Source organism: Eutrigla gurnardus, assembly GCF_963514095.1.
Source record: "Eutrigla gurnardus genome assembly, chromosome: 6".
NCBI lineage: Eukaryota > Metazoa > Chordata > Actinopteri > Perciformes > Triglidae > Eutrigla > Eutrigla gurnardus.
This window is the reverse complement of record NC_139920.1, coordinates 10,937,507-10,960,742: the sequence shown is the minus strand read 5'-3', so window position 1 is coordinate 10,960,742 and position 23,236 is coordinate 10,937,507. Positions and strand designations below refer to the sequence as shown.

At 43.9% G+C, this 23,236-nt stretch overlaps 1 protein-coding gene across 1 annotated transcript in view; it reads right to left on the bottom strand.

Annotated features, from left to right (window-relative positions):
- Positions 1–1,988: 1,988 nt before the first annotated feature.
- Positions 1,989–23,236, bottom strand: part of gmds (GDP-mannose 4,6-dehydratase) — a 151,392-nt gene continuing 130,144 nt past the window's right edge. The window contains exons 10-11 of the mRNA XM_084011737.1: positions 3,632–3,700; positions 1,989–2,538 (exon numbers count right to left, since the gene is read on the bottom strand). Coding sequence (XP_083867863.1) covers positions 2,476–2,538; positions 3,632–3,700 — 132 coding nt within the window. The 3' untranslated portion in view covers positions 1,989–2,475. The remainder of the gene's footprint in view (positions 2,539–3,631; positions 3,701–23,236) is intronic.

Genomic DNA, 23,236 nt, shown 5'->3' with positions numbered 1-23,236 from the left:
GTCACTGACCGTTTTTTATTTAAGCATTTAATTATTTTTTCATCCATTCAAAAAGTTCTACAATTAGGCTACTTATTGTTTAAATTGTGACTCACAACTCTATTTATCTTTAGTGAGGCTGCATGTTTATTTGAAGCGCTTTAATATCACCATTGGAGTTAGATCGCTGTTATTTATTTTTCCCCAATTACACTGATGTTTCTGCGCATAACCTCCAGCTGAACAAATAATATATGTATTAATTAAGCCTGATATTTAGCCTCTGCGGGCCTAAACAGAAATTGTATTAATAATACATCTTTTAAACACAATCTGAATTTAGCTTCCTGAGAATACGTTTTTTTAAAGCAATCAGAATGTGCTTTACAGTAAACAAGCCGTGTGGAAATGTGCCACAAGCAGATAATACAACTAAATGTTTCATTTCAGAGCTGATTCCCCCCTAAAGCAGGAGCACTAACTCGGTACATTTGACAGAAACACACAGTGATGTTCTTCTCTTCGAAGAATTGAAGGAATCAGGACTTAAATTGACCATTAGAGCCGTTTCATCTCCTTAAAATGTTTGTTTAGCCGCGTGACGGATTTCCCCCCTATTCCGTTACATTCGCGGTGCTGATCCAGATCCGGAGCTTTCTTTCTGTCTGTGCCAACAGTAAACCTGATCACAGGGCCGCTCGTCGCTGCGGTAGCTCCGCGCTGCACCTGCAAGACGTGCCGGGCCCTCAGCGCCGCTTCAGGGGCCCAAACGACCTCGGAGCCACATCTGGTTCCAATTCAGAGTCGGAGCGCCACAGAGAGGCTTTTAAATGTCCTGTAGGTCCCAGAATGAGACGGGGGCGACCCCACCCTCCCCAGGCCGCTCACTGAGACCCCCAGGCCACCGTACAAGTGGAATGTCAAAGCCCCCAAAATAACCCACCAGTGGCGGGAGGTAACCTTCCGCACGACCCGTATTTAAGGACAGGCCTGCTTCACCACAGTATCTCTACTTCGCTCCTCTCCACTCAGCTGTTTATCTGCAGCTTCCGTTCCTTTACAGACGAGCATGAAGGGAATTAAAACAGCGCTTCAACATGAATTAAGAGGAACGATTCTGCCGCATAAAGAAACGTGTATTTATCGTGCTGATACTAGCCGTCTTTTATTCCTTCTCACTGGTGTTTTAACACCACAATGCTCCTTTTACTGAAGCTAAATTATACTCCTCACCACTCATGAATCCCCCAAAATACCGCTAAACTCAGATCCACAGCTGCGGTCTGGATATCTGACGTTTCACGGATGACCGGCCGAGAAAACTTATTAGACAAAAATATATATATATATATATATATTATTTATTAGAAAGTCTATATGTGCGTTGGGTTTATTAAGAGATAAAAAAAAATCGACTAAAATATTATTTTATTTAAATTCGCGGAATTAAAAAAAAAAGTTTAAACAAGCAAGACTCACGTGCAGTTTAGGATTTGACTCTCGAGTTCATGTGACTCGTTTAGACACCTCAGCTTCTGGAAGAAGAGAAGGGTTTTCACGACCATCGGGACCAGAGCAGATTCCGGATCCACCGCGCCCCCGACGTTTGCAGCCAGTCTGGACGGACAAGAGGCGTTTCAGAGCGGGGGCCTGCGAGCCGGGGCCCGGGGCCCGGGGAGAAACGCACTTCCTGTCGGATAAAAGAGCGCAGTGTGCTCGCAAATGAAAACCCTGGACAGCCAGAGCGGACAGAGAGGACAGGAGCCGAGCCAGCCGACAACACACACACACACACACACACACACACACACACACACACACACACACACACACACCTGACACACATACCTGCGTTTCCTGCAGATTTGCTGCCTAAAGACATGAAACAAAAGCATACTAACAGAAACACACAACAGACAAAAACCACGCATCTCCTGGAAAACTCCACTAAACATTGATATGAGTATAATTGATCACAGCTTTGTGTAGACTGAGAAAAACAACAGGAGCAGTGTGTGAAAAGTCCAGCCTTTATTATACCAAACAACTCGTTTCTACGTCCGACCACGAATAAACCCGGTGATTCCTATTTCCCAAAGATAAAATCTCCATTCTTCTGTTTATTTATACATTCTGCCATTTCATCTTCTGACAGAAAGAACGTCGACTTTGACGCGTAAATAAATTCAGCCACAATTAAAAGAAACGTGTATAAATAAAGCCCTAACCCGTGGCATTCTATATACATGATGACATGATTAGTGGGGAAATACAAAAAGGCATCTCTGCTATGTGATAGCATAACAAAATCAAAATGACATGATGCTATAGGAACAGACAAAGGCAACAGAAGGTTAAGTCAACCTCCCTTAACAAAGACAAAAGGACACAATGACTTCATTTGAAATAAAAAGGTACAAATACAACGCGTTCCTTCCCCTGTAGAACACCGGAGTGCATAAACGTTCTCATCCCGGGTGGAATGAGGATTTGGACTCAGGCATTTGGGTTCTTCTTCATTAGCTGGACGTCTGCATCCACCATCTCCTTCACCAGCTCCTGCAGACGGACACCGTGGTCACATTAGTTTCATAAACTATTTAAAATGAAAAACATCTCCTAACATAAACACTGATTGTAATTACAAGGATTTGTCTTTACATTGTGGTTAATAGTAAATCTGCCATTGATGAAGATGCCAACTGTTCAGTATCCGCAAGAAATCAAGATTCTCATTTACTTTCAGCTGAAATGAATCATTCTGGCTGGATATTACGTGTCCATTACATTATTCTTAAAAACTGAGTGTCTCGTCAGCTTTGGAGTCTTCTGATCAGCACGCCCTGATTTAATTCAAAATCATTTTATTCTGTATTTTATTTAAGCAACATTCTTGTGTTTAGACTAAAATTTGTTTGATAGTTTGATAGAAAATTGTGTCTTAAAAGTCAGACTTTTTGCATCAATATCAAAACCCCCAAAATTATACAATATAATGTTATAATTTTACTACTTTCTCTTGTTGCTTTATAAGCAAATGCTGACCAATTTAATTAAGTAAACAAAAATAGTTATTTGAGTCTGCTCTAAGTGTTTGGGCTGTTTGACTTTTGTCTGTTGTAAATCAATGAACATAGTTAATCACATTAATTTTATTTTTTTGGCATTTGGCTTTGCATACCTTTGCCAAATCTTGTGATATTGATGAGACATTTGTATTAATTCTTTTTTATTAAAATACATTCCAACATACATTACTCATATCAGGCTGTCACATTCTGGGACGTAATAATCCGCCTGTACTCATACTTGGTGCTCGCTTGTTGGTTTTCCGTTGCTTCTCAATTACACGGGACTCAGTAGTCCGGTTTAACTTTATAAATTATATCACAGCTTCACCTCACTGTATCCTCTGCTAACCCCACCCACCTTCTATTATGTAGACGTACACATAGAAATACAGACACATCGCTTTCCCCTCTTTCCCGAGCTCTGCCACAAATCTTTCAAAGCTATTCTTTGATGTTTTATCTTCGGACATTGTCCTTTCTGTGGCTAAATTACAATATATTGAATCCAACCAGTCCTCGTCTGTACTTGTGCATCCTGACTAATATCCTGATTTCAGCTCGATCAGATGAGTGACACACACCTCAAAAGTGACCTTTGGCTTCCAACCCAACCTCTGATATGCTTTGGTGCTGTCGCCTTGTAGGTAGTCCTGTTAAAAAGAAAGAAAGGAGAGAGAGGGAGGGAGGGAGAGGGAGGGGGGGAGAAGAAAAACAAATCGTCTGTCAGGTCTGATGTCTGTGAGGAGGAGAATCCAGCAGCCAGCTGATGTGTCGTCCTCACATAAAGACATACTGGATTCAACTCAATGTCCAAACCTGACATCTTCAACAGGATGCAGGGTGATTCACACACACACACACACACACACACACACACACACACACACACACACACACACACACACACACACACACACACACACACACACACACACACACACACACACACACACACAGTATCTCCCCTCTCCCGGGGAAGAAGGGAGGTCACAGAGTCTCGCTGGCCATCAATCCCCCCTCTCGGCTCCCCACCACCGATCTGTCCAGACAGCCCCCGTCGGTGCCAGAGGATGATGAATTGTGGGACTCTGGTGGTGTAACCCCCCAGCTCAGGACCCCCCACCCACCTCCCGCCTCTCCTCAACCCCTTACTCATTTCCCCCCCTGTTGTGTTTTGCACTGGGTTCAAGATCCAGCGGGACCCTTCTTGAGACCACCAAAGAGCCAGAAAAAAAAAAACGTTCCCTGGAAGTCCTTTATGTTTGTAAAGCTTCCTTTCTTTCTCTCTTTCTCACTGCCTCTTTCTTTCTCCAACTTCTATTTCCATCTCAATTTAGGGGGGGGGGGGGGGGGGGGGTTTCATCTCTCAGGCATCATGCGTATGAAGTTTGTATCAGAAACACACATGTTGGCCTCAGGGGGTCTAATAAAAGGCCGTGGTGAAACCTGATACTGAAGAATCTCCTTTTCTGATACTGTATGTTCCTTAATCCTGCAGCTGATTCCAAAGTAAATGACTCCTCCAAGAAAACCCCGTCTTTTATTTTTCTTTCTTTTCCGTTTAAAAAAGAAACATTAACACAGTCATGGCCTTGGTACTTTCTCAACAAGTATGTGGTGGTCTTCCCCTTCCCTTCGTTGTCGTTTTCCCTCTGCATGGAGGTTAAAATCACATTCACTATATGGCCAAAACTTTGTGGACACTTTCACTCATGTGACTGCTGAGCATTTCCTAATGTCTGCTTATAATAGCCTACACATTTCTGGGAAAGCTCTCGACAAGGTTTTGGAACCTGGATGCAGGGATTTGCTTCAGTTCAGCCACAAGAGCATTACCATTGATTTATCGTTGTGCGTTGAGGCACTGTGGTGAAGCTACAGAGCATGTGCATGTAGCTGCTGGGGCTGGAGGGCCCCTCTGGAAAATGGCGGCTACCAAGTGGAAACAGGAAGAACTGCGATTGGTCAGCTTGGGCTTGTTGTATTTTCTCCTACAAGTTTCTAATTTTGCATACTCTGTAATTTGCATTACTGGGAAGTTGACAAATATTGACAATAATTACAGTCATATCAGTGCAATAAATATATTTATTCTAGTGCAAAATGACATTGTATATATTTATTTATTTGACTGATTATTTTAGAACCGTGTTGTTGGCTGTGGATGCTTGTTTGCCGTTTTGTTTTGTGGTATTTTCCCATATTTTAATGGTACTGATCAGGACTATTCTACAATGACCTTCTGCACGGGGGCATTCACATGAAACAGCAAAGGGTTTTCCCCAAATGGTTGCCACAAAGTGGAGGCGCTTTTTTTTTTGTCTAAAAGTTTGGATGTCGTGGCGTAACATTTCCATTATTTGGAACCAACATGCTTAGCCCAAGCCATGAAAAACAGCCGGGGTCATACGGTGAAAAAGAGAGAGTGGGGGGTTTTTATCTGACGTTGAACCTCTTGAAAATGTCTTTTCTGAGTGACCTTATTAAAGAGTTTCACTTCAGCCTCTCAGGGAACAGGGACTCAGAACACTGAACACACACAGCGAACAAGTACAGGCCGACTCAGTCTGCGACACCGTGGGTTCAATCCCGGGTGTTGTTATTTTTCACTTCACCTGGAGCACATGAAGCCCGGCAGATGAAAGCCACAGCCCGTTTTCCCCTCCGTCTGTAGCGGCAGCACAAACAGCTCTTTCTCATGTGAGACGTTCTGTACATTACTCACATCCATTTTTTGGCTCTGAAGCCGTAACTGGAAACATTTTCAGACTAATTACTTACAGCACTGAGACATAATTTATCCCAGGGCTGAATGTAATTACCATAGGGTGACCACAATTACATTAAATAATCCACTTGCTTCATAATTATGTTGATTAGGGTTTTGTAATGGAGAATATTTCCAAGCTGGCATAAAAGAAACGTCAACTGGTCTCGTCACGAACGCTGAAGGTCTGAAGTCAAGTGTTACACGTGTAATACATTTTTAGTGGAAAGTCAACCTGGTTTAGGATTTGTGCTTCTACGTCCCTTGCTGATTGGTTAGTAAATGCAAAGAGGACGGGTCTTATCTGGTATGAGTCGATGCCAGAAAAGGGGAAGGAAAATAAACGGCAGAATGTTGTATGCTGGAGAGAAAAAAAGACCCTGAAGTAGCCTTTTGTTTAGTTTCTGTCTGCATATGTAAATCCAGTGAACTGAAATAAACCCAGAGCTGTGACTTTGATGGCAGTCTGAAAAGTGAACGAGCCGGTGCCTTAAAGTGGCATTGTAGCTGCCGCCGAAATACGGCAATGTGTTATCGTGGCAACGCCGGAAGTTAGAGTGAAGATATCATATTTGATTTCTAATTAATATTTTATTATGGTTACATAAATTTATGATGAAACCTAAATGCAGTTTAATTCATAGTTCTGCTGTCAAAATTCATTGAAATGTTTAAATCAAAATGGTTTGAGACGTCACTTCCTGTCCAAGTAATGTCAGAGAGCGTGAGTCGTCAGTAAGGAAAAGAGAGACGTGAGAGGACTGTCTACTGGCTAAGCAGGCGTACACGGTAATTATTCTGATATTCGAAACTTGTGTACCCATGTGTAAGAAACTAAGCTGTAAAAATAATGTATGTGTTTTATTTGTTACAGCTTTCACGGTGTTCCGTAACTTTGTGGTGATAATAAAGTAGTTGTGGACATCAGTAAGAAGCGTGGGTCATTTAACCCAGGGTAGATACAGGCATTCTTCTGCAGGCGAGTCCTCTGGTTGGAAAAAGGAGTCCAATTGTAAAGTCCGTAAGAAAATGAGCCTCCGTCTCTCTTGATTTATTATCTCATTGTAAACATGAGTTTATGGTCTCGATCTCTAGTTTCAAGTCTTCTTCAAAACAGCATGATGTTCATTTAGTAAATTATGGTCCAGTCAAATAGACAGTGAAGCAGGACCTTCTGATTGACAGGTTGCTACTACTAGTTGTCTGTGCTTTCAAACTTTAACCCTTTCAGTGTGTTTTCAGTTCATGTTTACGGTCAGCATTCAGTTGTACTTAGTTTCTAGCAGCAAAAAAACAAGTTGGCAACAGGTGATGTCATGCTGTCTACGATGACTTCCTATATAAAGGCCATCACTGCTCTCATACGGCAGCTACAGCCGATAACGTCTACCTGACCGACCACCATCACGGAAGCGTAGCGTCCACCCTCCATGCAAACACAGTTAGCCCTGTTAGCACGTTAGCTGTAGCTTGTATGGTTAGCGCTGTTAGCACCGTTAGCGATGAAATACTCCCAATCTTGTATTATGCACCTTTAATGTATGCAGTGACCTGAAAGCAGCTGCTGTGAGTCTCAGTCGAGGTGTCATCCATCTTTCATTCACTTCAACTGAACAACTGACAAATCCAATGATGTGTTTCCTGACTCACAGGGACAAGTTTCCTAACTTTAACCAGTAGGTGACCAACACAGAGTGTTGTCTCATCTGGTGTTTGGAGATGGAGATTCATCACCCCGGCAGGTACAAGACTTACAGGACTACAAACTGGGCTGCAATCTGAAAATCCACGTGATTCACATGCACATGAGCAGATGACAGCATGTATGTCACACGGACCCTTGTGGCCACATGAACGTGGAAAGTGGAAATTTGTTTACTAGCCAAGGGTTTATTCACTCCTCAAAACACAAGACTCATCATTTGAGTCACATCTGCACCAACACAGACTAAAAGGATTACAGATTATAAATGTAGTGGTCTTTTGACATGAAATGATGGTGATAACTTTTAACTGTAGATCAATGACGTGTGTTTGTGATTCCACCACTGGACAAAAGCAGCTGACTGCTCTCTTTGCTCGCAGCTAGCGATCATTGAGAGGCAGGAAGAAGAACTGAGCATCGCACATATAAACATTTTAAGTGTCAACCAAAATGTCAAGTACAGAAAGTTGTCACCAAATGCTGGACATATATGATTTTCTTGTTCTTGAGATTATTTTAGATTTTTTATTCATGCAAAGTTGCTGCTTTGCTGCTTCTGGCATTAAACATGGACACGTCTGGCTGGATTGTTAAATGTAAAAAGGGATTTCGGAGAAAAACATGTTTGTATTCCTCAAATAAGGTATTCCAAAAATGAAACATTTTGCACTGAAACTCTGGTATTGCATTGGCACCGATATCTTAAAAATGTCAAACGATACCCTGAACGCCAGCAGGGAGTAGGGAATTATCATCATCTTCGTCATCATCATCTTCATCATGCCTGGTCTCCAAGATCTCCATGGGAGCTTGGCAGGGAAACATCTGTTGAAATCAGACTCTTGTCTGCTAAGTCTGCCGTATTAACACACAACCACACGGTTCAGCATCCAGGAAGCTAATCCGGCGCCTGGTCTTTCTCAAGCCGGATTTCTGCAGGTGACAGACAATCTCACCCTCGCAGATCCGTCTGCAGAGCGCGGCTCGCTGGAAGAAAAGCTGCTTCCAAACTGCTAACAAGAGCCTTCTGCGGCCAAGTGAACTCACCCCAAACAGAGCATGTAGCAAATAATTCAACACGAACTACTAACAGATGGGGGCACAATATAATCTTCATATGGATCCGATTTGCAACCGAACCCAACGTTTTGGTCCACCCCGTGTAAAGCAGCGCTCTGCCCATGTTTGAAAATATGCAGCCGTGATAACAGCAAGAATTAGAAAGCCCTAGATTAGCTTGGACAAAACGTGGCCCTCACCCTGCGAGCATTAAGCATATTTTAGAGATTATGTGACAAAATGAACTGCACACCCATTGGCCGTCATGCCGCACTGATGTGCATCAGCAGGAATTAAGAAGGGAAGAACATGCATGAGTATGGTTTCATAAGTGAATCAAAGTTGTAAAAACCGAGGTGTGTTTGTTGTGACGTCTGATGGATCCGGAGTAGTGGTGGTACAGAAACATCACAGCTGTTCCTGGTTACAATAACCAGATTGTCACCATAGGCAGTGAGCCCCGCGTTTCTCAACACAGACACACAAGTCTTTGTTTCTGAAAACGATGAATCCAACTCAATATGACAGTATCCGTTAGCATCAGCGGTTTGTTGCTTCAGAACATCCAAAAATGAAATGATTCAAGTTGCTTGATTAATTCAAGAAAAAGCTTAAAAAAAAATAGCAAAATAGTCATGACTCATAGTCATGACTTGTGGACATTTTACCCTTTTTCCCTCTAATGAACGGATTTCTTTTATATGGCTTGCTTAGATAAACCCACCAGGAGACCTTCATGGTAATCCAGTGGTGGTAATGCTCCAGTAGCTCACCGTCTAACTGGGACAGCTGGGAGCTGTAGTCATGCTCGAAGCCTCTTCCACGATCATCTGGAAGCCACTGGATTTACCCGTGTTGGTTGGTGATATTAGGGGAACGACCTCGGGTCACTTTATGCCTGTTGTTGCCGTAACCCTGATGATAAACTCTCACACTCAGACGTGAACGCTGTTTTTTTCCCCTCAGCTCAAACACAAATCTCACTTCAATATATGCTCGCCAACTACATGGCCCATCATTCCTCTGTCTCTCCCCCCTTTTTGCCTCTTTCTTGACACTCTCCCCTCCAATAAAGACGAGACGCCATAAAAAATAATCTTTAGAAATGTAAAAGCGAGAGACGGATAGAGTGTGATCATGGTTCATAAAGCACGCAGGCAGTAAAAGGCACTCAGAGAAGGCATTTAACGCAAAGGAATTCTGGTATCACTGCAAGGACTTTCAATAAATCACACACAGCACACCGGGGCTGACCTCCAAACACATGAGGGCACGCACGCAAACATGTAGCGGCGTGTGAACACACACACACACACACACACACACACACACACACACCTACAGCACTGTATGTAAGGAGAGGTAGAAAAATATCATAAATGTCCATAGTATCGCTCGTTTTCTCCTACTGGAAACCCCCATGCTTACATCAAACGTTCTCAAGAAAACAACTCTCTTCTCTCGCTCTCTCCCTCTCTCTCTCTCTGAGGGGTGCATGCTGGGAGACTATGATGTGGTTTTGGAAGTCCAGTAGCGTCTCTGGTGTTTGTACAGAAGTGGACATGAGGCTGCGAATACAGAGACTTCAAAGGAAATCAGATAAAGCGGACGAGAATGCTCCGAGAGTCTGGAGCCCACGGTCTCCGTGTCCCCAGCAGACCCAGATGTTCCGACCGGACCCAGATGTTCTGACCTTTGGACTCGTTGGACTTTTGATGGAAGAACTCAACCCCGATCCTGGGCTTTTTATACACCCAGGATGCTGTTACGACAGCGATGGGGACATGAGGAAGGGATGAAGAGGACGGTTCTTCCTCCAGATCCTTGAGGAACACGGAGGCGGCTGCGTTCAGTAGAAGTGAGCTTCATCAGTCCTCGGTGTTCAGACTCAGAGTCACAAATCTGTCACTGCTCAATTTCTAACACGCCTCCTCCAGCATCACCTCCACTTACATTAAAGCACAAAAGGCCCACTTTCAGCGAGAGCGAGGGAATCCCACACTTGTGTGGTAATGTGTACACCATGGGTTGTATTTTTTACTTGAAAATTCTCAACCATTATACTTAAAGGCCATGGCAAACCTTTGCCCAAGGTGTCACAAAATCAAGCTCAGGGGTTGTGAGATGTCTAACAACACGGGAAAGGAGAAGACAGCTCACACAAAGTTGTGGGTTTTCTTTACCCAACTTTTCACTTTTGTTTGAAATCCAAGAGTTTGACCTTGAAGAGTGAGATGCAGCATCCTACAGCCACAAGCAGACATGTTATGAACATATTCAACAAAGAAACATACATGAGATACACATATTTTGATAATGTTTAGCTTTCACTTTCAATACATTTCTGACACCAACAAATAATATTGTAGTACAACACAATATAATTGTGCCCATGCTACAACAACTGTATGTTACAATGTAGTGAAATATGTTCTCTAAGCAGCGTTCCTGTAAAGATTCTACATTTAGCCTGATTTATTTGGCATCTTGAGAAATCCTGGCATCTCCCTGGAACTTTACATGAAGGTCTAACGGTTCGATTTTGATTTGTGAAGATTGGGGTCGGGAAGTTTAACTGTTTGTGTCTGTTAACATACTTTGGCAACACAAATCACAGCTTTTATGTTTATCTTTTCATCGAGTTAATAAAGCGTCACTGAAACACACATAGAGGAGTCAGGAGATGCTGCGTCTTTAGGAGCCCAAGAAAGTTATTAGCCACTCCCAGCCGGAGGTCAAAGGTCAGGCCCAGTGTGTGTGTGAGAGAGAGAGCGAGAGCTGTGAGTTATAGCTTAGGTTTCCTTCCCTGACTCCCCATGCAGCTTGGCCTGCACACAATGTGTTGAGTGACCTCTAAAGGGTGGCCCTGTCACCCTGATGAGAACACACACGCACACACACACGCACACGCACACACGCACGCATGCAGGCACACGCACACACGCACGCATGCAGGCACACGTATGGCGGCCTCTACTCTTAAAAGAGTCACCATCTTAATTTACAGATGGGCTAATGCAGGGGACACACACACACACACACACACACACACACACACACACACACACACACACACACACACACACACACACGTATGTGTAAAAACAACTGGAAACAATTAGCATAAAGCAGGAACGTGTGAAGCTCCACAGGAACACAGTTAAAGCCACTTGTGATTTTTTTTAAAAGCCCAAACCTCACATCACAAACTGTCACTACACTTCGTCTCCTCGCCTCCTCTGGGCTCGGCCGTGTTGATTGCTCTCCATCAGTGCTCATTAAAATTCCTGGGGGAGCCGTGTGATAAATATTTACGCGGCTGAGGACACACTCCAAACACACTCCAAACACACTCGAGCGGCTGGATCTGACTGCCGATAGTGTTAAGTGCCCAGAAGGCTCTGGCAGCGAGAGAGAGAGCCGCAGCCCGCCGCGTGGTTGTATACGTGAGGCGTTTACTGTCGAGATAACGGGAGGAGGGCGCTGACTTATGGCCATTAATCAAGGTTTGAATTTGTGTTTCTGAGTGTGTGTGTTCATGTCCAAGGATAATCTTTTAATGTGTGAAGTTTATGGAAATGAAGAGGAAAATATCGCACATTCGCACATCTGGATCTAAACGCATTTGCAGAAACACACACAGAGAGTAACCACAGTGGAGCTGGACTCCTCACTACTGTTCCACTAAGCTGTTGCCTCCCCCCCTCCCCCTCCCCCTCCCCCTCGCTCCCCCCCTCCTCCTGTATTCTATTATTCCTGCGGACGGGAAACAGATCATAATTCCTGGAGTCAGCAGAAAGCTGCAGACTGAGAGAGTGAGAGATGGAAGGAGAGAGGGAGGGAGATATGGAGAGAGGTGCAGGGACGGAAAAAGAGAGTGGGGGGGGGGGGGGACTCAGGTGACTGTTCACTTCCACTGAGGTCAAACTGAATCTGTGCAGTTAACTCATTTCCAGTGAAAACTGAAATGTGTTTAGTCTGTTTGTGCGTTTGTATAATATAGTTTGGGTGAAGTAGCACTTTGTGTGTGTGTGTGTGTGTGTGTGTAATGAGTGTTTTTCTATCAGCCTCTGGGTGTTTCATATTTCAGGAGACATCAAAGGGCGGACATAATTTCCCTTCTTTAAACAACATTCTTTACAATCATAGTACAAGAGGAGCGACAGGCAGAAAGAGTGAGAAAGGGAGGGAGAGGGAAACGTCACCCCATCTTATCTTAATGGTTTCATCCCTGCAAAGCACCGAGGGCTCTGTCCCGGATACGACACCCCGTTTGGGTGTTTAGGTAGATGACGATTGTTGTCCACCTCCATCGGTTTGCTTTTTGTTTGTTTTTTGGGGGAGAACCAATCTGGCTCTGATTTCTGTTGTTTTGACCGTCACATTAAAATAACCGTCTCCCACCAGAAAGAATGCTAACAGAAGAGGGGGAATAAGTCAACACTAAACCACTCATTTGGAAATGACGTCCATTATTTCTTCTCGTTTTAACTTTTTATTATTTGGCAGACTGACACCACATTGCTTCACGGTTACTCAATATATTATATAACTTCATTCTTAACTGATAAACTATGAGAGTTTATGCTGTGCTGACTGAGGTCTGCCTGTGTAATGGACATAATGCTATATTGTACTTATGTTCTTGCACAACTTTACTTCGGAGGCCACTTTTCAAAGACGCAGCAGATATATTTTGTGGGAGACATGGCTCTGTGAAGCTTGTGTCTTTGTAACACAGACCTCCGGGGTCCCCGGGGCCTCGCTGGGAACCACTGGTTTGGATCGCTGGAATAAACGGGAATGAGATCCGGTGGTTAGGTTACAGTGCATCCATGTAAAGCTGTGGCTGACGGGCTGAAACGTTATTCTAATCCACCGGATTGTTGAAACACACAAACCACAATAAACCACAACAACATGCCAGTTTTCCTCTAAAACGTAGTAAATCTTGGTTAACGTTTGAACTGGATCTACACTTGGCTCTGTAAAGACGGCGGCAGCTTTTGAATCGCACGACGTGCGATATTTGTAAAAGGTGTGTCAAAAATACCATTAACATCTTACGCCTAACCTATGCATCATATTTTACAGACTGCAGATCCCTGCAACACCAAGCCATAATCATTTTAATATGTCTTTCAATGAGAATGAGAATAATGGAAATGATCATTCTGTGTAACATCGCAAATCATATCGCAATTGCAATATCAGTCAAAAATAATTGCAATGACTTTTTTTTCAAATCCAGGAAGAAAAATGTGGAGAAATATTGATTGATTTGATTGATTTGTCCAACATGGTGGGGACGCCCAAAGGGATCGCAAACTTGCAAAATCATTAACAAGATTAACATGAAACCAGAATAATAACTTTAAAAATAAAAATAAAAAAATCTCAGAATTTTCTCTGAACTCCTACTGTATGCAACCACGACTTTTGGCCATCGTTATGGTAACTCTAACTAAATGAATGTGTGAAACATGGAAACATCACCACATTAAGACAACAGCGTAGCTAGATTATTTAAACCAGCGTAGGGAAAACATGGCCTCTATCACACAGACGTCTATATTCTGTCATAATACACAAACCCCTCCATACATACGTACTACACAGGTTACGTGGTAAGCCCTGTTTGAAGCTGCTTTGGTGACGTAGACGTTGGGCGATGCAGAGTTACAGCTGAAGGACGGACACACGGTTCAGCACACGTGCACATACACGCTGGATGTGATATATGTCGTCTGGTTCAGGCCTTGGCTGAGCTCTCGGCGGAGCCGGGGTTAGGCGAGGTGGTTCCACACAAAATGTGCTGTCTGCAACTCTCGGCTCCCAACACACTATTTATTAGTCTCTCGCTCCTTTTCACCTCAGCTGCTCTCTGAACATGCTAAGGCAACGTGCGACCTCCTCCCTCCTCGCCGACGCCATCGCTCAGTCTCTGCATCCAGTCTGGTTCGCCCAATGAATACTTCCCTTTATAGCACAAGTATGGACTAAACACTCTCACAGGTTGGATCAGTGTGCTCAAGAGCACGAAGACACTTTTTTTGGTCATTTTCAAAAATGATTCAGGGTTGCAGGACAAAAGCACAACTTTTTACTTTTCTCCCCGTTTTATATTTCCATTAAAAAAATAGAGAAACTGTCTACATTTCATAGCTTCATGGACATTTTCTAAATCAATATGATCAGTTTTTTAAAATATTTTTAGAACATTCAGCTGATAAGAATCCACGTTAAAATGATCCCATCACCCATTATCTTTGCAATCAATAACTGATTAAATGTAGGAAATAGTTCAACCTTTCCTCTAACAGTTTTTACTGTTATGATACGAATGATGAGAATTTGTCTCGTTTTTTCTTGCGTTGCAAATGGGCTACGACTGAAATTAATTGTGATTTTTGGCCATTTTTAACCTAAATATGGAGATATCTATATGTAAAAAAAAAAGAGAACTCCACAGTTACATCGTTTCCCACATTCACTGACTTGTTTTGTTGTATTGCTAAACAGTGATCCCGTTATTGAACAGAAATGAAGTAAACGCAGCAGCAGGTAAAAGGAGGGCGGGCAGGAGAGAGAGGGAGGCTTGAATGGGCATGCCCATCGCTCCTGGGTCAACACATTTAAATCCCTTCCCTTCCTCCCCTGTCGTCTCTATCCTGCCACACCAGCGTGGAGGGAGGCAGGAGGAGAGAGGAGGCGGTGTTGGTGTTGGGGGGGGGTTGGATGACATATGGGGAGGAGGAGGAGGGAACAGTCCTCTATAGGCTACATCTCCTCTAGAACGGCGTTTCCTCTGCGAGCAGCATTCCTCATCTTATCAGCCCCAATAATCTGCCGTTCTCATCGTGCCCAAACAGGGAGAGCCAGAACCTGAGAGAGCGCAGAGAGTGTGCAGGAAAGACTCCTTCTCCCTCTCCCTCCCTCTCCAGCCGACTCTCTCTTTCTACGCCTGTTCGCTGGTGATAGAGACAGAGCCGGGAGACAAACAGCTGTCTGTCGCTCAGAGGAAGCGGTCGCTCCGTCCCGCAGACTGAGGGAGGTGAGAGAGTAACTAAACACACTCCAGTACTTTACTGGAGTATTTCCATTTTAGCCTATTTTTATACCTCACTTTAAAGTCCACTACAATTGTAATTACCGGTCCATTTGCAGATAAATACTTTTCATACAAAACATATGCTGATCTAATATCATGACAGAAGTGGACTGGAATCAAATACCTGATAGCATATAACACACAATAAAATAATTAGGTCAGACAGGACAAGAAACACAACGGAGAAATTAGACAAACAGAGTAGTGAAACTTTGGGAGAGAGAACAAAGGTAAGGCCATTAGGAGAGGTTGTTTGTCGTAAACGTTAATTACACACTGATTTACCAGTTGAACAACCATAATTGCCAGTGTGCCACTCTCTGTGTTTTATAGTGCCATAAGGTGTAATTAATGACATATGGGAACGTTCATTTGATGTTTTACCATCAAATACAGTGGTTAAGATGATCTAACTAGACTAATGTCTTGTTTACAACCTGTCTAATTGCCTGACTGCTGCTGTTTATTGCCCCATTCAATCCACCCAAGCAAAATCACCACAATTCAAGGTCTCAGTTACTGAGACGAGTACAATGTTTGTTTGTTTGTTGTTGCTTTTTTCCACGTTTTCTTCGCACGTAAAAGTTGTGAACGCTTCTTCCATCGCAGCTGAGGCAGTCGAGGAGGGAGGAAGGAAGGGAGCACAATATGACGGGCGAGCGAGCCCCGAGAATCACTGAGTGAGAGAGAGAAATGAATTCAGCACGAGTGAGAGAGTGAGAGAGAGAGAGAGAGGGAGGAAAGAGGGGAGAGAGCAAGAGAGAGAGAGAAAAATAATGCGACAGAGCAGCCTTAGGGTTACAGGAATGTGGGGGCTCCTGAGTTCAGAAGGGTTCGGTTGTGTGTGTGTGTGTGTGTGTGTGTGTGTGTGTGACATATGAGTGTGTGAATACTGGGGCGACTGAAGAGGGCAGCCCAAGAATTAATTACCCAATCAAGATAACAAGCCAGGGAAAGACATTAGAGAGGTCACACTACAATTAACCTCTTAGTCTAAACCTCTCACACACACACGCACACGCACACACACACGCACACGCGCACACGCACGCACACACGCACACACACACACACACACACACACACACACACACACACACACACACACACACACACACACACACACACACACACACACACACACACACAAAAGAGGTTCCTTACAGAAAACCCAGTTGGATATCACCTTCCAGCCTGGACTCTCGCTGACTATTCAACCCAATGTGCTTTTATTTTCAGGCCCTGACGCCTGTATTCTCCGTGTGTGTGTGTTTTTTTTAAGGGACTCTACCTGTCTCGTTCCAGAAAGCCTGGCAGTGCCGGGTTGTTTACAGTGGGATATTGAGTGAGTCGGGGGCTCGAGTGGAGTGGAGTCGGATGTGGTTCACACATTCCACCAGAGACTCAGATTACACTGCAGGAAACACCGGCCCTGCAAGACACACACTGCCCGACTCTGTGATTTATAAACACAGCGCTCTGTGCGACGCACACACATTAAAATCTCAGCTCTGAGCCGGCGCTACATCTCCATCTCTCGCTCACTTTCTTCCTTCCTTCCTGCCTTTCCTGTCTCAAACTCTCAGCTCATATCTACTGTTATGATCACAATGAAGACAAGGATGACGGCGTCTAAAGTTAAAAGTAATTCAAATAAAGAATGTATTTGATACTGGAACATTGACATGTTATTATAAGCAATGGTTGCACTATTATAAATCTGATTATGATTTCTAAAAAGGGTGCCACAGGATTAATTGCGATCTATCAGATGGGATCGGAGATTGTTTGATGTGATGTTGGCAGCTCTTCTCACGTGTAGGGCTGAGAATGATGACTGTGTCTTCCTGTTGCACATCGTTGATCAGGACTGCGACCTGGCAGTAATGCACTTACAGGAGTTTTTACCGAAGGTAATTAGCCAAAACGGACATTCCCACAACTCCAAAATTTACTCCAAAAAAAACACTGCATCCTAATCCGCTGGATATTAATATTGTGGAATTCAAGTTTGTAATCGGTGACAGATTTTATTCACACAACTTAGTCGAGCTCGTCTGTGGGACAAGGGGAGCAGGTTATAACATCCTTATTAGGGCAGCAAGCAGCGGGCTTTATGGGAGATGTAGTCTAACCTCTGAAGTTAACAAATGCTGCATACACAACCAGATATAACCTGAAATACATTACATTTGCCAAGATTTATTTTTTTTATTCTTGCTCTCATAATCCTCAAATTACAGCCCGACATTCAAAATAGAAAACGGCATCGTTCATAAAAGATTCATAGCTGTGTAAGGGACTGGTCCCAGTTCAGCTCGGGGGTTGAGGTCTGAAACCCTGCCCAGACCCTCCCCTCCTCTCCCCTCTGACAGTCCGATGGCCATGTTCCCCGAAGCTGCTCAGTGGAGAACTCTGGGTAATCAAGCCCAGCTGGGACGAGGGGGCAAAGACGCAGGCTGACACAGCTCGCCCTTTTCTCCCTCAGCCTGTCAGCAAGGCTCTCTCCCTCTCTTCTCTTTCCACCTCGTCTGGCAGGTTTCTCTCGTCGGGCCCAGCGCCGACGATAGCACAGGAACCCTGGCCCACAGTCCTCGGAGCTCCCCTCGCTATCTCTGGGCCAATGAAATTACTACAGGGTGATGAAGATGCACGTATCCATCACGACGCTGACATCACGGCACAAATAACTGCAAAGCACGCAGATACAGGCATCACAGCACTCTCACCGCGTTGGACGGCTGCCTAAGGCCTGAAGCAGAACCAGAGACGGCGCTCGACGAGACCGCGCGTTCCTGCCTTAATAACAACCTACTCCTCTGTGTTTCCCCGTCGCTATCAATGGCCCTTTATATTCCTACACCTTCATATCTAACGTGGCTCCACACTACTGCCGTGTCTCTCCGTTTCTCTCTGGGAGCAGTACCGGGTCAGGCTGTGGGCTGGACTGCTGAGGGCCCCAGGGTGGTTCCGCTCTGACGGTAGGAGGAAACTCCTTCAGGAAATACCAAACTGCCAGACACACACACACACACACACACACACACACAATCCACAATCTCCCTTTCTCCTACAAGCCGACTAAAGCTCCTGCACAAACTGCTGGTGTTAAGGAGCTGGTGTTCAAACCAACAGCACGCTGGTTTCTGACATCCTCTGGTATGGTAGTTGGCTAAGCCTGAGGGGTTACACAACCCAGAGTTTGGCTGGCAGCCAGGCTTTTTATTGCATCAATTAGAGCTCAATTAAACAATAAATTACTGCAGAGCCAAGTTTCTGCCCCCGAGAGCCCAACCTCTAGACTCAGACTAGTAAACGTTGAGTTATTTGCTTCCTGAAGAGTGGAAGACAAGATGTTAGCCTGAACATTTTATTTAGTTAAAATAAGTTTACAAACTACATGCCAATAGTGTAAGATTTAGACTACAAATCCCATTGTTTCCCAGAGTTTTGTCACTGGTGGAGAGATTCATCTTCTTTCAAGATTTGACAAGTTTGACAGATTACTTTCACTGCAAGTGAAGCTGTAGAGGAACGAGTAAACCTCCCTCCCCTCAACGTCACATTTGCAGAGGGGAAGACGGAAACAGGAGACATGTTCATTAAAAAAATAAATCACCCTCCTGCTCCCCAACTTATTCAAATCCTTATAGGTTGGTGGTGACGCAACGTCCCCGGACTGTTTTGCATGTCGTTGATATCAGTGACGCTCGGCTCTCCTTTAGAATCCGTCTTCCCTGTGGATAAGCCCTCTCTCATTTCCATATTTACTTGAAATCTTAATGGGCTACAACAATAAAGGTCAAACTGATAATGAACTATTCATACGTAAATTAAACCAGGCGAGGTAGAAAACAACGCTGCGGCGATTTCCATCATGGTATCTTCCAGAGCTGATAATAACTCAACCGCAGCGTCCGACAGCAGGTGAGGTCGCTGCACGAGAATTATGAAAGTACAAGTTAATTATGGAAATATCTTGTAACAAGTCCAATTTCATATAATGGAATGTTTTCAGGTTTACTGCCATGTCCATGTGGAGCAAAACCCTCAGCAAGGACCCAGGTCTGCTTCCCATTTATTGCACTGGTGACTCCAAGTGCATGGAGGGGTATGGACATCTTTTTGACCAGCAAAGCAGCAAAAATAATTCATGTCTTCATATTATCTCAACTGAGGTGAATTAAACGGCAAATCATTTCAAGTAACCTTATCTTGAATTTTTCATCACTTTAATCAATTCTCGTCCGAGTTTTGAGGTTAGAAACCATCCACGGTGACCTGGTTGGCTTGGCTTCGCACATTTCCCCGTGATTACACAATATTTGGCGTGTTTTGGAAGGTTTTTTTATGCAGTCCAGCCCTGCCTAACATCAGATATGTTATGATTTTACACATATTTCAATGCACTGTTTGTCCGAAGTGTACCTCTGTGTGTGCGTATGTTTCCAAGCTGCAGCACTGTGGCTGACCACAGGAAGTTCTAATCAGCAGCTCGGCGTAGCTGCTACCTTCCCTTTCCCCCGGTGACCTCCTCCACACCCCTCTCCCTCCACAATAGAGATACCAGGATCACATTACAGACTCTCAAGGTTAAGGGTCAATCCCATTTTTCAGCCCTCTCCGTCCCTTTTCCCCCTTTCCCAGGGGTTAAAGCCTCCCGTCACCTAAATTCACATCAGTTCACGCGTGGCGAGGGAGTGGCGTCCGTCGGAAACCCTCCGTCTTCTCTCCCACACTCTCCCCCTTCCTCCCTCACCCACACAGCGTTTTAGCGTCCCCTTGACAGACAGTTCTCTGATCTGAGGGGCCACTCACACAAAGAACTGGACATGTTTAAAACACTGCTGGCCTCTTTGTGTCATTGTGTTGGTGTGTCTCTGTTACACCCCAGTTAAAGTATTTATACTGCTAAAGAGGATCGGGTTTCTGGGAGGTAACGCCGAGACTGTGATGACCTCCTACAAAGGATACCAACCGTTTTACAATAATAATGCAGCGTAGGAGGATACATTTTGGGAATCATGGCTTCCACATGCAGAAGTCCTCATTCTGCACAATTAACCTCTTCCCACTGCAGCAGCTTCATGTTCCCTGAGGATTCTCATATCCGGAACTTGTAGAATATATTTTATTGAAAAGGCAGCAGCTGGAATGACTTCATCATTTCTTTTGTGCTAATAAGCACTTTTTGGTTGCACGCTTCATAGCAACATGTTTTTAATTTTGTCCCTGCACTGTTTGGCTGCGTGTTGAAGTCGATCTGCTTGACCAGTCACCAACACTTTATAGTACCGGGAACCTGCATCTAGTATAAGCATCTGGGCAATGCCAACATTTAGTATTTGGACCTTTCCTCATAGTTCGAAAATATGTAATATATATATAATATATAATAAATAAAAAGGTGCATTTTGGTGAGAAGTGTAAAATTCTGTTGTGCATGCCACTAACAGCAAGCACAAACTTAACATAGGTTCAGCTCACTTTTGCGTTGTAGGTCACTTTTGGTTGAATGCATCAACTGTGGTTGTGTGTTTTGTTAAAAATTTGCTACGGCTCTGATTCAAAGGAATTATGGCTGAGGCTCATGGGTATTGCCCTAAATGTAAATGGTATCTAAGTATTGAGAGTAACTCAGAAAAAAAGAGATTTATCAGAGACTGAAATGGTATACAGCATAAAAACCTATAGCAACAAGGAGCGTCCTGTGTCTCTTAGTTGAATGGGGAAAAATACTCCCGGCTCCAGCGCCTCCGTCAAACAAGCCACTTAGTAGGATATACATATGCCTGACATGAGCCTAGGCCTTTAAATCATAGCTCCTATACTAAAGAAAACCGCACCCAAACCTAACATGAGCTTGTGGGTGAACTGAGCACGAGTGTGCTCTCCCTCCACACAAATCTGCTTCTGATCATGTCGTGGTTCCTCAAGTACATAATCACTTTTAATTACAGTTTGACTCTCAATCAAACAAGGGAGCAAGAGCTTTGTGTCAGCGGGCTGACAGGCGATCACACACACACACACACACGCACACACACACCAACTATGTTTAAATACCTATCTATAGATTATAGGTATTTCATGTTAAGAAAACATTGTTGAACTGAAGAGAGAGAGAGAGAGAGAGAGAGAGGGAGATGGAGAGAGACAGAGGGAGATGGAGAGAGAGAGAGACAGAGGGAGATGGAGAGAGAGAGAGAGACAGAGGGAGATGGAGAGAGACAGAGGGAGATGGAGAGACAGAGAGAGAGAGAGGGAGTGAGAGAGACAGAGGGAGATGGTGAGAGAGACAGAGACAGAGAGAGAGAGAGAGAGAGAGAGAGAGAGAGAGAGAGAGAGAGAGAGAGAGAGAGAGGAAATGGCTTCATGAGGAGAGAGTGATAGTTGGTGTAAATGATCGGAGAGGAAGTGACCTTCATCAGATAAGCAGGCCTATGGAAATGTGAGTACACACGGCGGACATACTGCCAAACAGTAGAGGGAAGCTGTTGTTACCATGACGACACATCAAACCCCACACTACTTCACACTCCCTGCATGGCTCAGTGGAATAATGGAGGGGAAAAAAAACAGAAAACAAGTTGAGTTAAAAGTTGATTTTCAAGTTGAAGTTTTCTACTAAATCATGTTATTGATTAATATGAACGATATAAAGCCAATTTGATTCCTTCACTGTTGACTATCGTACTCTAATAACATAATCTACGTTTAATGCGGGAGTCTAACTTTAGTAGGAGACACACTTTTAAATGTGTTTTTGGGTGAAATTAAGTGCAATAAATAAAATGACTTGACTTGTCCAATCCAGTGAGAGGAAATGATTTGGGTTAATAAAACCGGTGCTTAACCTCTATTTCAGTCCCATTGTCCCGGTGCACCACACCTCTAATAGAAGTGCCATTGTTTAAAAAACTACACTTGAAACATTAACTACGTCATTCGTTTGAGGAAGAGAGGATGTTCATATTCTGTCAAAACCTTCCTGTCACAACAGATCCAGATTAACATTCCTCTCCGTCTCCTCTGACGTTATTAACATTACAGATAGCTGTGATCCGGGATGTACTTTCCAAATGGACAGAAACTCAGCTATCAAACTAGTAACTGGATTGTAAAAAAATAATATCCTATTGAGACTCAATACCAACAGATGTTCAATATTAAAGGACAAAGAGTGAAAGCTTGATTGAAAAAAAACTAGGAATAAAAATGTGCGACCACTTTCTGCAACCTTGTCTTTTTTCCTTTTCTAACCATTTCCTTCCTTCCTGGCTGTCAGCGATCTTTCCAGACAACGCTTTTCCAGGTAAAGGAAAAGTGAAAGGCTTTACTGTGAACCATCTTGGAAAAGGACACCCAATTCCTCCTTAATATACGGAAACCTTTTAAAATAATGCTAATATTTCATGCTCCCCGTGTGTGAAAGTACCGCACACCTCTGCCAAACATCCAGACTCAGCACTGATAGCTGTTTCGTGTATCAAGTGCCATAAATCCAGCCGGTGGAGCTCGACAAAGCTTGTTCAACGGATAAA